The sequence below is a fragment of the Mesoplodon mirus genome (assembly GCF_964341445.2).
Source record: "Mesoplodon mirus genome assembly, chromosome: 16".
Taxonomy (NCBI): Eukaryota; Metazoa; Chordata; class Mammalia; order Artiodactyla; family Ziphiidae; genus Mesoplodon; species Mesoplodon mirus.
The window spans coordinates 51,395,619-51,408,045 of record NC_138992.1 but is presented as its reverse complement, the minus strand read 5'-3'; the positions used below and the strand labels follow the sequence as shown (position 1 = coordinate 51,408,045).

At 33.6% G+C, this 12,427-nt stretch overlaps 1 protein-coding gene across 1 annotated transcript in view; it reads left to right on the top strand.

Annotated features, from left to right (window-relative positions):
- Nucleotides 1-12,427, top strand: part of RALYL (RALY RNA binding protein like) — a gene marked incomplete at its 5' end in the record, with an annotated part of 468,135 nt that overhangs the window by 337,132 nt on the left and 118,576 nt on the right. The window contains one exon of the mRNA XM_082601851.1: nucleotides 3,614-3,646. Within this exon, the coding sequence (XP_082457977.1) occupies nucleotides 3,614-3,646 (33 nt within the window). The remainder of the gene's footprint in view (nucleotides 1-3,613; nucleotides 3,647-12,427) is intronic.

Genomic DNA, 12,427 nt, shown 5'->3' with positions numbered 1-12,427 from the left:
ATAGAATTCACCCATGAAACCATCTGGTCCTGAAATTTTGTTTGTTGGAAAATTTTTAATCACAGTTTCAATTTCATTACTTGTGATTGGTCTGTTCATATTTTCTATTTCTTCCTGGTTCAGTCTAGGAAGGTTATACCTTTCTAAGAATTTGTCCATTTCTTCCAGGTTGTCCATTTTATTGGCATAGTGTTTCTTGTAGTAGTCTCTTAGGATGCTTTGTATTTCTGTGGTGTCTGTTGTAACTTCTCCTTTCTCATTTCTAACTTTATTGATTTGAGTCTTCTCCCTCTTTTTCTTGATGTGTCTGGCTAATGGTTTATCAATTTTGTTTATCTTCTCAAAGAACCAGCTTTTAGTTTTATTGATATTTGCTGTGTTTTCTTTGTTTCTATTTCATTTTTTTTTCTGTTCTGATCTTTATGATTTCTTTCCTTCTGCTAACTTTGGGTTTTGTTTGTTCTTCTTTCTCTAGTTTCTTTAGGTGTGAGGTTTGTTTGTTTATTTAAGATTTTTTCTTGTTTCTTGAGGTAGGATTGTATTGGTATATACTTCCCTCTTAGAACTGCTTTTGCTGCATCCCATAGGTTTTGGATCATCGTGTTTTCATTGTCCTTTGTCTCTAGGTATTTTTTTTTATTTCCTCTTTGATTTCTTCAATGATCTCTTGGTTATTTAGTAACCTACTGTTTAGCTTCCATGTGTTTGTGTTTTTTACATTTTTTCCCTGTAATTGATTTCTAATCCCATAGTGTTGTGGTCAAAAAAGATGTTTGATATGATTTCTATTTTCTTAAATTTACTGAGGCCTGATTTGTGACACAATGTGTGGTCTATCCTAGAGAATGATCCATGCGCACTTGAGAAGAAAGTCTAATCTGCTGTTTTTGGATGGAATGTCCTATAAATATCAATTAAATCTATGTGGTCTATTGTGTCTTTTAAAGCCTGTGTTTCCTTATTAATTTTCGGTTTGGATGGTCTATCCATCAGTGTGAGGTGTTAAATTCCCCCACTATTATTGTCTTACTGTCAATTTCCTCTTTTAGAGCTGTTAGCAGTTGCCTTATGTATTGAGGTGCTCCTATGTTGGGTGCATATATGTTTATAATTGTTATATGTTCTTCTTGGATTGATCTGTTCATCATTATGTAGTGTCCTTCCTTGTCTCATGTAACATTCTTTATTTTAAAGTCTATTTTATCTGACATGAGTATTGCTCCTCCATCTTTCCTTTGATTTGCATTTGCATGGAATATATTTTTCCATGCCTCACTTTCAGTCTGAATGTGTCCCTAGGTTTGGAGTGGATCTCGTGTATACAGCATATATAAAGGTCTTGTTTTTGTATCTACTCAGCAAGCTTGTGTCTTTTGGTTGAAACATTTAATCCATTCACATTTAAGTTAATTATCCATATGTATGTTCCTATTACCATTTTCTTAACTGTTATGGGTTTGTTTTTGTAGGTTCTTTTCTTCTCTTGTGTTTCCCACTTAGAAAAGTTCCTTTAGCATTTGTTGTAGAGCTGGTTTTGTGGTGCTGAATTCTCTTAGCTTTTGCTTGTCTGTAAAGCTTTTGATTTCTACATTGACTCTGAATGAGATCCTTGCCCGGTAGATTAATCTTGGTTGTAGGCTTTTCACTTTCATCACTTTAAGTATAGCATGCCACTCCCTTCTGGCTTCTAGAGTTTTTGCTGAGAAATCATCTGTTAACCTTATGGGAGTTCCCTTGTATTTTATTTTTCATTTTTCCCTTGCTGCTTTCAGTAATTTTTCTTTGTCTTTAGTTTCACCAATTTGATTACTATGTGTCTCAGCGTGTTTCTCCTTGAGTTTATTCTGTATGGGACTCTCTGTGCTTCCTGTACTTGGGTGGCTATTTCCTGTCCCATGTCAGGGAAGTTTTCGACTATAATCTCTTCAAATATTTTCTTGGGTGCTTTCTCTCTTCTCCTTCTGGGAACACTATAATGCGAATGTTGTTGGGTTTAATGTTGTCCCAGAAGTCTCTTAGGCTGTCTTCATTTCTTTTCATTCTTTTTTCTTTATTCTGTTCTACAGCAGTGAATTCCACCATTTAGTCTTCCAGGTCACTTATCCATTCTTCTGCTTCAGTTATTCTGCTATTGATTCCTTCTAGTGTAATTTTCATTTCAGTTATTGTGTTGTTAATCTCTGTTTGCCTGTTCTTTAATTCTTCTAGATCTTTGTTAAACACTTCTTGCATCTTCTCAATCTTTGCCTCCATTCTTTTTCCGAGGTCCTGTATCATCTTCACTATCATTATTCTGAATTCTTTTTCTGGACGGTTGCCTATCTCCACTTCATTTAGTTGTTTTTCTGGAGTTTTATCTTGTTCTTTCATGTGATACATAGCCCTCTGCTTTTTCATCTTGTCTATCTTTCTGTGAATGTGTTTTATTTTTCTACAGCCTGCAGGATTATAGTTCTTCTTGCTTCTGCTGTCTGCTCTCTGGTGGATGAGGCTATCCTAAGCCATTTTTTATATACACAGTATGAAATAGGACAAAGAAAGTGGTCATTGTCTTCATTGCTTAGACTCATATAAAAGTAAAGCCTTTGACTTAATTCTAAGGTAGTCTCATCAGTTTTCCATGTCAAAGCATAATCAGCTGGTGCTCAGTAAATGTTTTTTGCAGAATTAAATTTCTTGCCATTTTCCTACAACTAGTTATATATTAATAAAATAGTTTAAAACATGAATGCTTCATAAAAATTTTAAACAGTAAGGTTTAGATTAAAATGTCCTCAGCATTTGCCTACATTTAACCCATAGTCATAAGTTTAAAACTACATCTACTAACTGGTCTCCTTAATTATTAATTAAGAAATGTGTAACAGTGGATCGTTTCCTGATTTATTTACTTTTTGCAAAGATATAGTTAATTTATGAAATCAGAACATTAGCTGGAAGCAATCTTAGCCTGTTTTATAGTGGAGAAAGTAAGACCCAGAAGGTTTTTAGTGGCTTGCTCAAGATGTCACAACTAGCCAGGGGCTTCAGGATTACAATTTTCCTTTAATATGTTAGGAGGTACAAAGAATACCTGGTTCTTTGGAGACACAGAGGAGGCAGGAGAACCCTAATCTGTGACCTCGCTTCCCCTGCCCTAAGTTGTTTTGCTGCCAATAAATGACTACGAATGGTATGCTGCTTCTCTCTTCATTACAAAATATTTACTGGAAACAAATTATTCAGTCAATATTTAAGCAAATATATTATAAATTTTTTTACTACTACAACTATAAATAGATGTATTAAAAATTCTACAAATTGCTGTAAAAAAGAAAATAAGTAAATGTAGAGAGTGCAAATCAGAATTAGACTAATAATATTATTATCTTAATTAAATGCTATGTTTCCATTCCATGTCTCTCTAATTTTATTTAGCCTCTGCATTAATCCAGCCAGAATTTGAATTAGTTCAGATTAGTTCTTAATATATTATTTGTAGACTTGTACTAGTTCCAAATTATGCATTTTTATCCAAACAGGTATAATAATTCTGTCAGATTCATATAAAAGCAATTTTAATTGTACAGCAAATTGTTATATTAAAATAAAATTTTTGTATCTTTTTTCATAGACTTGAGTCAAAGGAGCCTTTCCTGTCTGTTGGGTGAGTATATGTCTAAATTTTTAAAATCTCAATTAGCTAATTGATTTTTAATTCAAATTAACAAGGTCTTCTGAGACAGTATTTTCAGTCATTTGAAGCCCATATTCAAAGTCATAACCTACCATTGATTCATCATTTCCTCAGCAATAGGGCTATCTACCTTTAAAAGACAACTAAAATGCTCTCTGGGCTGTTCTCTGATCACAGAAATTTAACTAATGAATGTATATGAAATCCTGTATCCTATGTAAATCTAAAAAGGTACACAGTGATTATATCATCATGTAAAAGTGTGCTCTGATTGGTTTTAAAAATTCCTCTGAACCACAGCTTCAGTATTCCTAGTCTGTCTATTCATTTTTGTACTGTTTTATTTCAGTCTACTCTATTCAGTATTTCTTCCCTCTTTTTCTCTAAATCTGTATCCAAAATCTTTTTCTTTTTCACTTTTCTCTCATTTCACTTTTATTTCTCTGCTGCTCCCACTGACTGCTTTTCTGAACACAAAGATGAAAAACAGTGAAGCAGATTAAGTAAGACTAATGCTTGCCCTCTGTGATGGTATTGTTCTGAGTCACAGTACATGTTCTAATAATGATATACTGTTGACAAGAATATGCATGTACTATTTTTAGCCATTTAGCTAATTAAGACTCAGCAAAGATGTTTTTACTGATCTATTACATAATCTTTTGACTAACATATTACAATGTTTTATTAAGGGACTTCTGCCTCATTATGGTTGATGTTATAAAGTATCAAGAAGCATTGGGAGATGTGACATCTAGTTTAGAAGAAATCATGCTGTATTTGATAAGAAAAAAAAACAAAAAACAAAAAACAGAAACACACACATACGCAGTCATGACTAGAAACGTAGGATGTGCTTAGATTTTTAAATGATGACATCTGTTTTCTTTTATTACTTTGCTTGCAGTCGGTGAATATTTCTGTCACTCATTGAACAACATTGTTCCCTCTGCCCTTCTACTCCTCATAAAAGCTTTTCAGAATGCCATTTGAATCACAGGAATCAAACTAATTGTTAGGGGTTCTGGGAGAGAAAAAGAGTAAATGCATTTATTGGAGGACTTCATGAAAAATGAAAGGTCAAGTTGATCTGTTCCAAAAAAATCATTAGTACATACTTATTTCTTTCATTGATCATCAGATCCTATTTTTAAAAACTTTTAAGCCTGAAGTAATCTTTTGTTTTGAATGCATATGTGTCCTGCCCTCAAGTCCGGAGGCTGGAATAGCTTCTCTTTATGTCTCAGTGCAGTTGTTCAGCAGCATTTCCTGTTCTCTCGACTACTTTGAGGTGGAATCCATTTTTTATTGCAAACCTCTGCTTTACAAGGGCAGATGCTCAGTAGTCTTTGTTTTAAACTTATCAGGAGTTTAGAATTCAGTATTAGAGCACTGAGAAAAACTCTCTCCAAAAGAAAGATCTATCATTCAGCAAATACTACTCAAAATGGGAAAACCGGCATGTCAGTAAGAAGATATTGCTTTCCTTAGATTTGTCTTAAAATAAAGTGCGGGAAACAAGCAACCCAAATAGTTCTGCTAACTGGATACTTTAATTTATAACTAAATGTCTCCATTCTCCTGTAAGAAAATGATTTGAATAAGATTTCCAAAAGTATGCATGAATCTCTATCCTGACCCTGTTCAGTAAAAAGAAAGGGTGATAATGAGCATAATGGACACATATGAGCCTACTAAGCAACAGGTACTCTACTATAAGAACCATGATTCAAATTTGTGTCTTTAATTTAGTCACTTACCAAAGGGAATAAATATGCATGATGTACTGTCTATGGTATCAGTTGACATGTGAGTATTTAAGGTCGAGTTTTTTTACAGCCCTGCATATCTTATTACATTAATTTTAATTCTAGGTTCAATAAAATTGTTAATAAATAAATCAGTACTAAATATTGTATACTTCAGTCCATTGCCCAACTGTGACTGAAAACACTTATTAATATATATGTACTTCTAGAAGTTGCATTCACCCTTGTAGACTCCAACACTTACAAGCTAGTTTTATTAATTTAGTCAGTTTCTTAAACTCCCAAATCTCAGGTCCCTAATCAGTGAAATGGAGATAAAAAAAGAAAATTTAAATCGAGGATTTAGCACTGTTCTTGGCACATAGTAATTGTTCATAAATGTTAACTATTATTACAGTTATGTAAGTTATAGTCATATATAATACTCTAAAAACTCAATCACAGAGGTCTGAAATACCTTAGAGAATACAACTCCACTTCTATAGCTGTGCTTTGAGTTGCATGGGGAAACCAAAAGAAGTTTTTATAATGGGGAGAGAAAAATGAAATTGTGAATGGAATAAACATGAGTACCAACATTCTGCTTCAGATTTTAATGATGAACACTAACAATTGTTATTTAAAATTTTAATGGGATGTTAAGAAACAAGAAACATCTCAAATAAACAACCTAACCTTACACCTAAAGCAATTAGACAAAGAAGAACAAAAAACCCCCACAAAGTTAGCAGAAGGAAAGAAATCAAAAGTTCAGATCAGAAATAAATGAAAAAGAAATGAAGGAAATGATAGCAAAGATCAATAAAACTAAAAGTTGGTTCTTTGAGAAGATAAACAAAATTGATAAACCATTAACCAGACTTATCAAGAAAAAAAGGGAGGAGACTCAAAGAAATAGAATTAGAAACGAAAAAGGAGAAGTAACAACTGACACTGCAGAAATACAAAGATCGTGAGAGATTACTACAAGCAACTCTATGCCAATAAAATAGACATACTGGAAGGAATGGACAAAGTCTTAGAAATGCACAACCTTCCAAGACTGAACCAGGAAGAAATAGAAAATATAAACAGACCAATCAAAAGCACTGAAATGGAAACTGTGATTAAAAATATTCCAACAAACAAAAGCCCAGGACCAGATGGCTTCACAGGCGAATTCTATCAAACATTTAGAGAAGAGCTAACACCTATCCTTCTCAAACTCTTCCAAAATATAGCAGAGAGAGGAACACTCCCAAACTCATTCTATGAGGCCCCAATCAGTCTGATACCAAAATGAGACAAAGATGTCACAAAGAAAGAAAACTACAATCCAATATCACTGATGAACACAAATGCAAAAGTCCTCAACAAAATACTAGCAAACAGAATCCAACAGCACATTAAAAGGATCATACACTATGAAAAAGTGGGGTTTATCCCAGGAATGCAAGGATTCTTCAATATATGCAAATCAATCAAAGTGATACACCATATTAACAAATTGAAGGATAAAAACCATATGATCATCTCAATAGATGCAGAGAAAGCTTTTGCCAAAATTCAACACCCATTTGTGATAAAAACTCACGAGAAAGTAGGCATAGAGGGAACTTTCCTCAAGATAATAAAGGCCATATATGACAAACCACCAGTCAACATCATCTTCAATGGTGAAAAACTGAAACCATTTCCACTAAGATCAGGAACAAGACAAGGTTGCCCACTCTCACCACTCTTATTCAACATAGTTTTGGAAGTTTTAGCCACAACAATCAAAGAAGAAAAAGAAATAAAAGAATCTAAATTGGAAAAGAAGAAGTAAAGCTGTCACTGTTTGCAAATGACATGATACTATGCATAGAGAATCCTAAAAATGTTACCAGAATACTGCTAGAGCTAATCAATGAATTTGGTAAAATAGCAAGATATAAAATTAATGCACAGAAATCTCTTGCATTCCTATACACTAATGATGAAATATCTGAAAGAGAAATTAATAAAACACTCTCATTTACCATTGCAACAAAAAGAATATAATATCTAGGAATAAACCTACCTAAGGAGACAGAAGACCTGTATGCAGAAAATTATAAGACACTGATGAAAATATTAAAGATGATACAAATAGATGGAGAGATATACCATGTTCTTGGATTGGAAGAATCAGCACTGTGAAAATGACTCTACTACACAAAGCAATCTACAGATTCAATGCAGTATCTATCAAACTACCAATGGCATTTTTCACAGAACTAGAACAAAAAAAATTTCACAATTTGTATGGAAACCCTAAAGAACCCGAATAGCCAAAGCAATCTTGAGAAAGAAAAACAGAGCTGCAGGAATCAGGCTCCCTGACTTCCGACTATACTACAAAGTTACAGTAATCAAGACAGTATGGTACTGGCACAAAAACAGAAAGATAGATCAATGGAACAGGATAGAAAGCCCAGAGATAGACCCACATACTTATGGTAACCTTATCTTTGGTAAAGGAGGCAGCAATATACAGTGGAGAAAAGACAGCCTCTTCAATAAGTGGTGCTGAGAAAACTGGACAGCTACATGTAAAAGAATGAAATTAGAACACCCCCTAACACCATACACAAAACTAAACTCAAAAGGGCTTAAAGGCCTAAATCCAAGGCCAGACACCATCAAATTCTTAGAGTAAAACATTGGCAGAAATCTCTATGACATGAATCACAGGAAGATCCTTTTTGACCTACCTCCTAGAGAAATGGAAATAAAAACAAAAATTAAAAAATGGGACCTAATGAAACGTAAAAGCTTATGCACAGCAAAAGAAACCATAAACAAGATGAAAAGACAACCCTCATATGGGAGAAAATATTTGCAAATGAAGCAACTGACAAAGGATTAATCTCCAAAACATACAAGCAGCTCATGAGGCTCAATATCAAAAAAACAAACAGCCCAATCCAAAAATGGTCAGAAGACCTAAGTTGACATTTCTCCAAAGAACATATCCAGATTGCCAACAAACACATGAAAGAATGCTCAACATCATTAATCATTAGAGAAATGCAAATCAAAACTACAGTGAGATATCATCTCGCACCTGTTAGAATGGCCATCATCAAAAAATCTACAAACAATAAATACTGGAGAGGGTGTGGAGAAAAGGGAACCCTCTTGCACTGTTGGTGGGAATGTAAATTGATACAGGCACTATGGAGAACAGTATGGAGGTTCCCTGAATACTAAAAATAGAACTTCCATATGACCCAGCAATCCTACTACTGGGCATATACCCTGAGAGAACCATAATTCCAAAAGATTCATGTACTAAAATGTTCATTTTAGATTTATTTACAATAGCCAGGGCATGGAAGCAACCTAAGTGTCCATCAACAGATGAATGGATAAAGAAGATGTGGCATATATATACAATGGAATATTACTGAGCCTTAAAAAGAAATGAAACTTATTTATTTGTAGTGAGGTGGCTGGACGTAGAGACTGTCATACGGAGTGAAGTAAGTCAGAAAGAGGAAAACAAATACTGTATGCTAACACATATATATGGAACCTAAAAAAAGAAAAAAAAGAAAGGTCAAAAGAACCTAGAGGAAAGACGGGAATAAAGATGCAGACCTACTACAGAATGGACTTAAGGATACAGGGAGGGGGAAGGGTAAGATGGGACAAAGTGAGAGAGTGGCATGGACATATTTACACTACCAAACGTAAAATAGATAGCTAGTGGGAAGCAGCCACATAGCACAGGGAGATCAGCTCGGTGCTTTGTGACCACCTAGAGGGGTGGGATAGTCAGGGTGGGAGGGAGGGAGATGCAAGAGGAAAGACATATGGGGACATATGTATATGTATAACTGATTCAATTTGTTATAAAGCAGAAACTAACACACCACTGTAAAGCAATTATACTCTAATACAGATGTTAAAAAATAAAATAGAATAAAATTTTAATGGGAAGAAATATTGATAAAATTTTAATGTGCTTCTCTTCTTAATGTAAATTAGGGAGCAAAATTCTTCCTTTGATAAATTTGCTACAGTGATTATGAAATAAAATGTTTAAGTGTCACAAACATAAATTGAAATTAAATATGCCAGCAGAAAAAAATTGTCAGAGAAAATTATAACACAAGGAAATATTTGCTTATGGTAAAAGGTTAGGGAATTGTGAAAGGAAATTAAGTGAAATTTCAGATCTTACACCTTCAAATATGTGGTGATATAAGAGGAACTTTCTTTCCTATACACCAGTAAATGATTAGTAAAATAACGTCATTAAGAAAAAATTTAAAAAATCTTTATCCTGGAGTGAGGCATGAAGGCTCATCCCAGAGTCTGATTCTGTTAATTCATGTAAGTCAATCGATGCAGTGTTTTCCAAGGCTATCTAGGCAATTCTGATACCAGCCAGAGCTGGAACCACTGTCTACATCATGTATTCAGCCTCCCTCATCCCTTCCTTACAAGCATACACAAGTTGTTCTTGCAGACATTTATGGTCTCTGGAATCTCCTCAAAAATCTTTGAAATACAACTTCCCATGGTCTCTCTCTATTTTGGATATATATGTAGGAAGTGGACACATTTATTGAGAACTGTCTTGGAGTTCATCTATCAGAGACCAGGATAGATATAAACAGATGAAAAGGAGTGTCATGGAGGTCACCATGGTGCCTAGGGAACACACTGCCTGTCTTTTCTAATGTCGTCCTGGACCTAAGGTTGGGATTATATTATTACATACTATAGCTTAATATTTAATAAATATTATATTACATGAAGATAAAATGTTTTTTATTAAAATTATTATAAATATATTTAATATAAATAAATGTATATGTAACATATGTATTGCCTATGTAAATTTATTAAAATATATCATAAAATACATTTTTATTATAAATATAATAAATTTAAATAATAGATGTAAAAATTCAAGTTCTTTCCTATCTAACTCACCTAAAAGTAAAAAAAAAAATCAATCAACTCTGTTTTTTAGAATGGAGCTTAGTCTTGAGTGCTAAATGAGTACTAGATGGTTGATATTCTACTCATCCTCAAAACATTACATTTTAGAGCAATTTAGAACACTCTTCTGGCCAATGTTTTCTTGTATGAGGCATCAGATAGATTCTGATTTTTGAAATAAGCTGGAAGAGAACAGACATCAATTTGTATTCAGAAAAGTGAATAAGAACCAAGCTATGGTCTCAATTAAGAGTCTAAGATATAAATCTTAGTTTGAAACTAGTCTTGCCTTGAAAAATCTTTTTACAGCTTTTTAATGAAAAAAAGAGATGAGGGGAAAGGAAGGTCCTGTTCATTTGACGTTTGAGATTCATAGTGTAAAAGACATGTCAAGACAATGCATGAATTCCCTTCAAGAGCAAGTGGCTGTCGACACTTTGCAGACACTGAGCCACTTAAAAGTATATTCAAGGCCCTAAGTATATTCAAGGCCCTAAGTAAAATTTTCCATGTGAATTATTCCCTCTTACCTCTTTAGCATGAAGTTAACTTTTTTCAAAGACTTTTACTATGAATGAGTTGTATTTTGGAATTGAAACTTTGAATCATACCAATGATTTTACAGTTGATGAATTTTTGTATGAGTAGCTTTATTATGAGGATGATTATTTACTGCATGCATAAATATTTTTTTCAGATTTTTTCATTGCATTAGAATAATTTAAAGAACTCAGAAGAATTTGAAAATTTTATTGGAATAGCTCAGAATATATTGTTTCTCAGGCTTGGCTGAGAGACATTAAAAAACACATCAAGGATAGAAATCTCATAATTATTATATTTATCTCAGTTAAAGCACTGGCTCTATGAGTGAGCTAATCATGGCCTAGCCAATGGAGTTCCTGCATCCCCTGAGAGGTACCTGATCTATTCTACTTAAGTCCAACCAAGAAGGGGCTAATACTGCCAGGGCAGCAAAGCTCACCCTACAACTAAAAGTATTCCTAAGTAATTGCTAATATATATATATATATATATATATATATATATATATATATATATATATATATATATATATATACACACACACATACATATATATGTCACTCTGCATGGCATGTGAAACTTCCCCAACCAGGGATCGAACCCATGCCTCCTGCAGTGGAAGAACGGAGTCTTAACCGCTGGACCATCAGGGAAGTCCCACGCTAACAGCTTTATTTTGTTAAATAAGTTTCCTTGGGGAATATTTCCCCCTTTTCTTTCCAGTCTTGGAACTGAATTTGGAGCTTCAGTGTACTTCTGCTAGTGTTATAAAGACATTATTAAACCTCAACATTCTTATTAGGTCAAAGGTTTGTACTAGTTTACTTTTATCCAGGTTTTGTTTGAGACTTTGCATTTACTGACAGATGCTGTATATTATTATACCATTAGCTACCTATTTTAGGAGACTAAGTTCTGTAATTTGGTTTTCTTGGTTTGAATCCCATTCTGTCTTTTCCTAGCTAGGTGCCTTGGGCAATTTCTTTAACTCCTCTCTGCCTTCATATTCTCCTCTGAAGTAATAACTAACTCTTAGGGCTGCTGTGAATAAGATAATATTGCAAAGTGCTTAGAACAATATCTAACACATAGTAAACAGGGATAGATATCAATTGTTATCAATATTCTGTGCAACATCTAAGTTATATTATAAATCTTTCCTAAAGGAGTGAGTTCCTCTGAATTACAGAAATTCCAACTAATTAAGTCCAAAAGGTCTGAATATTCTAGAAGAGTGGTAATGGATTGAATTCTTGGAAAGGAAGTTCAGAAGAGTGAAATCAAGCACAGTAGTGAAGAAATACTTTACTTGGGAGATCTTTGAGGAAGATAGACAAGAAGGAAAGAGAAGCACAAAGACAGGAAGACAGTTTTGGAATGTGCTCAGATTGATATAAAATAACAAGTACAATATTTAAAAATTTAATAAGAGGAGCATGAAAAATAAGAAAGCAATGCCAATTTAAGGATAGTTGCAAAA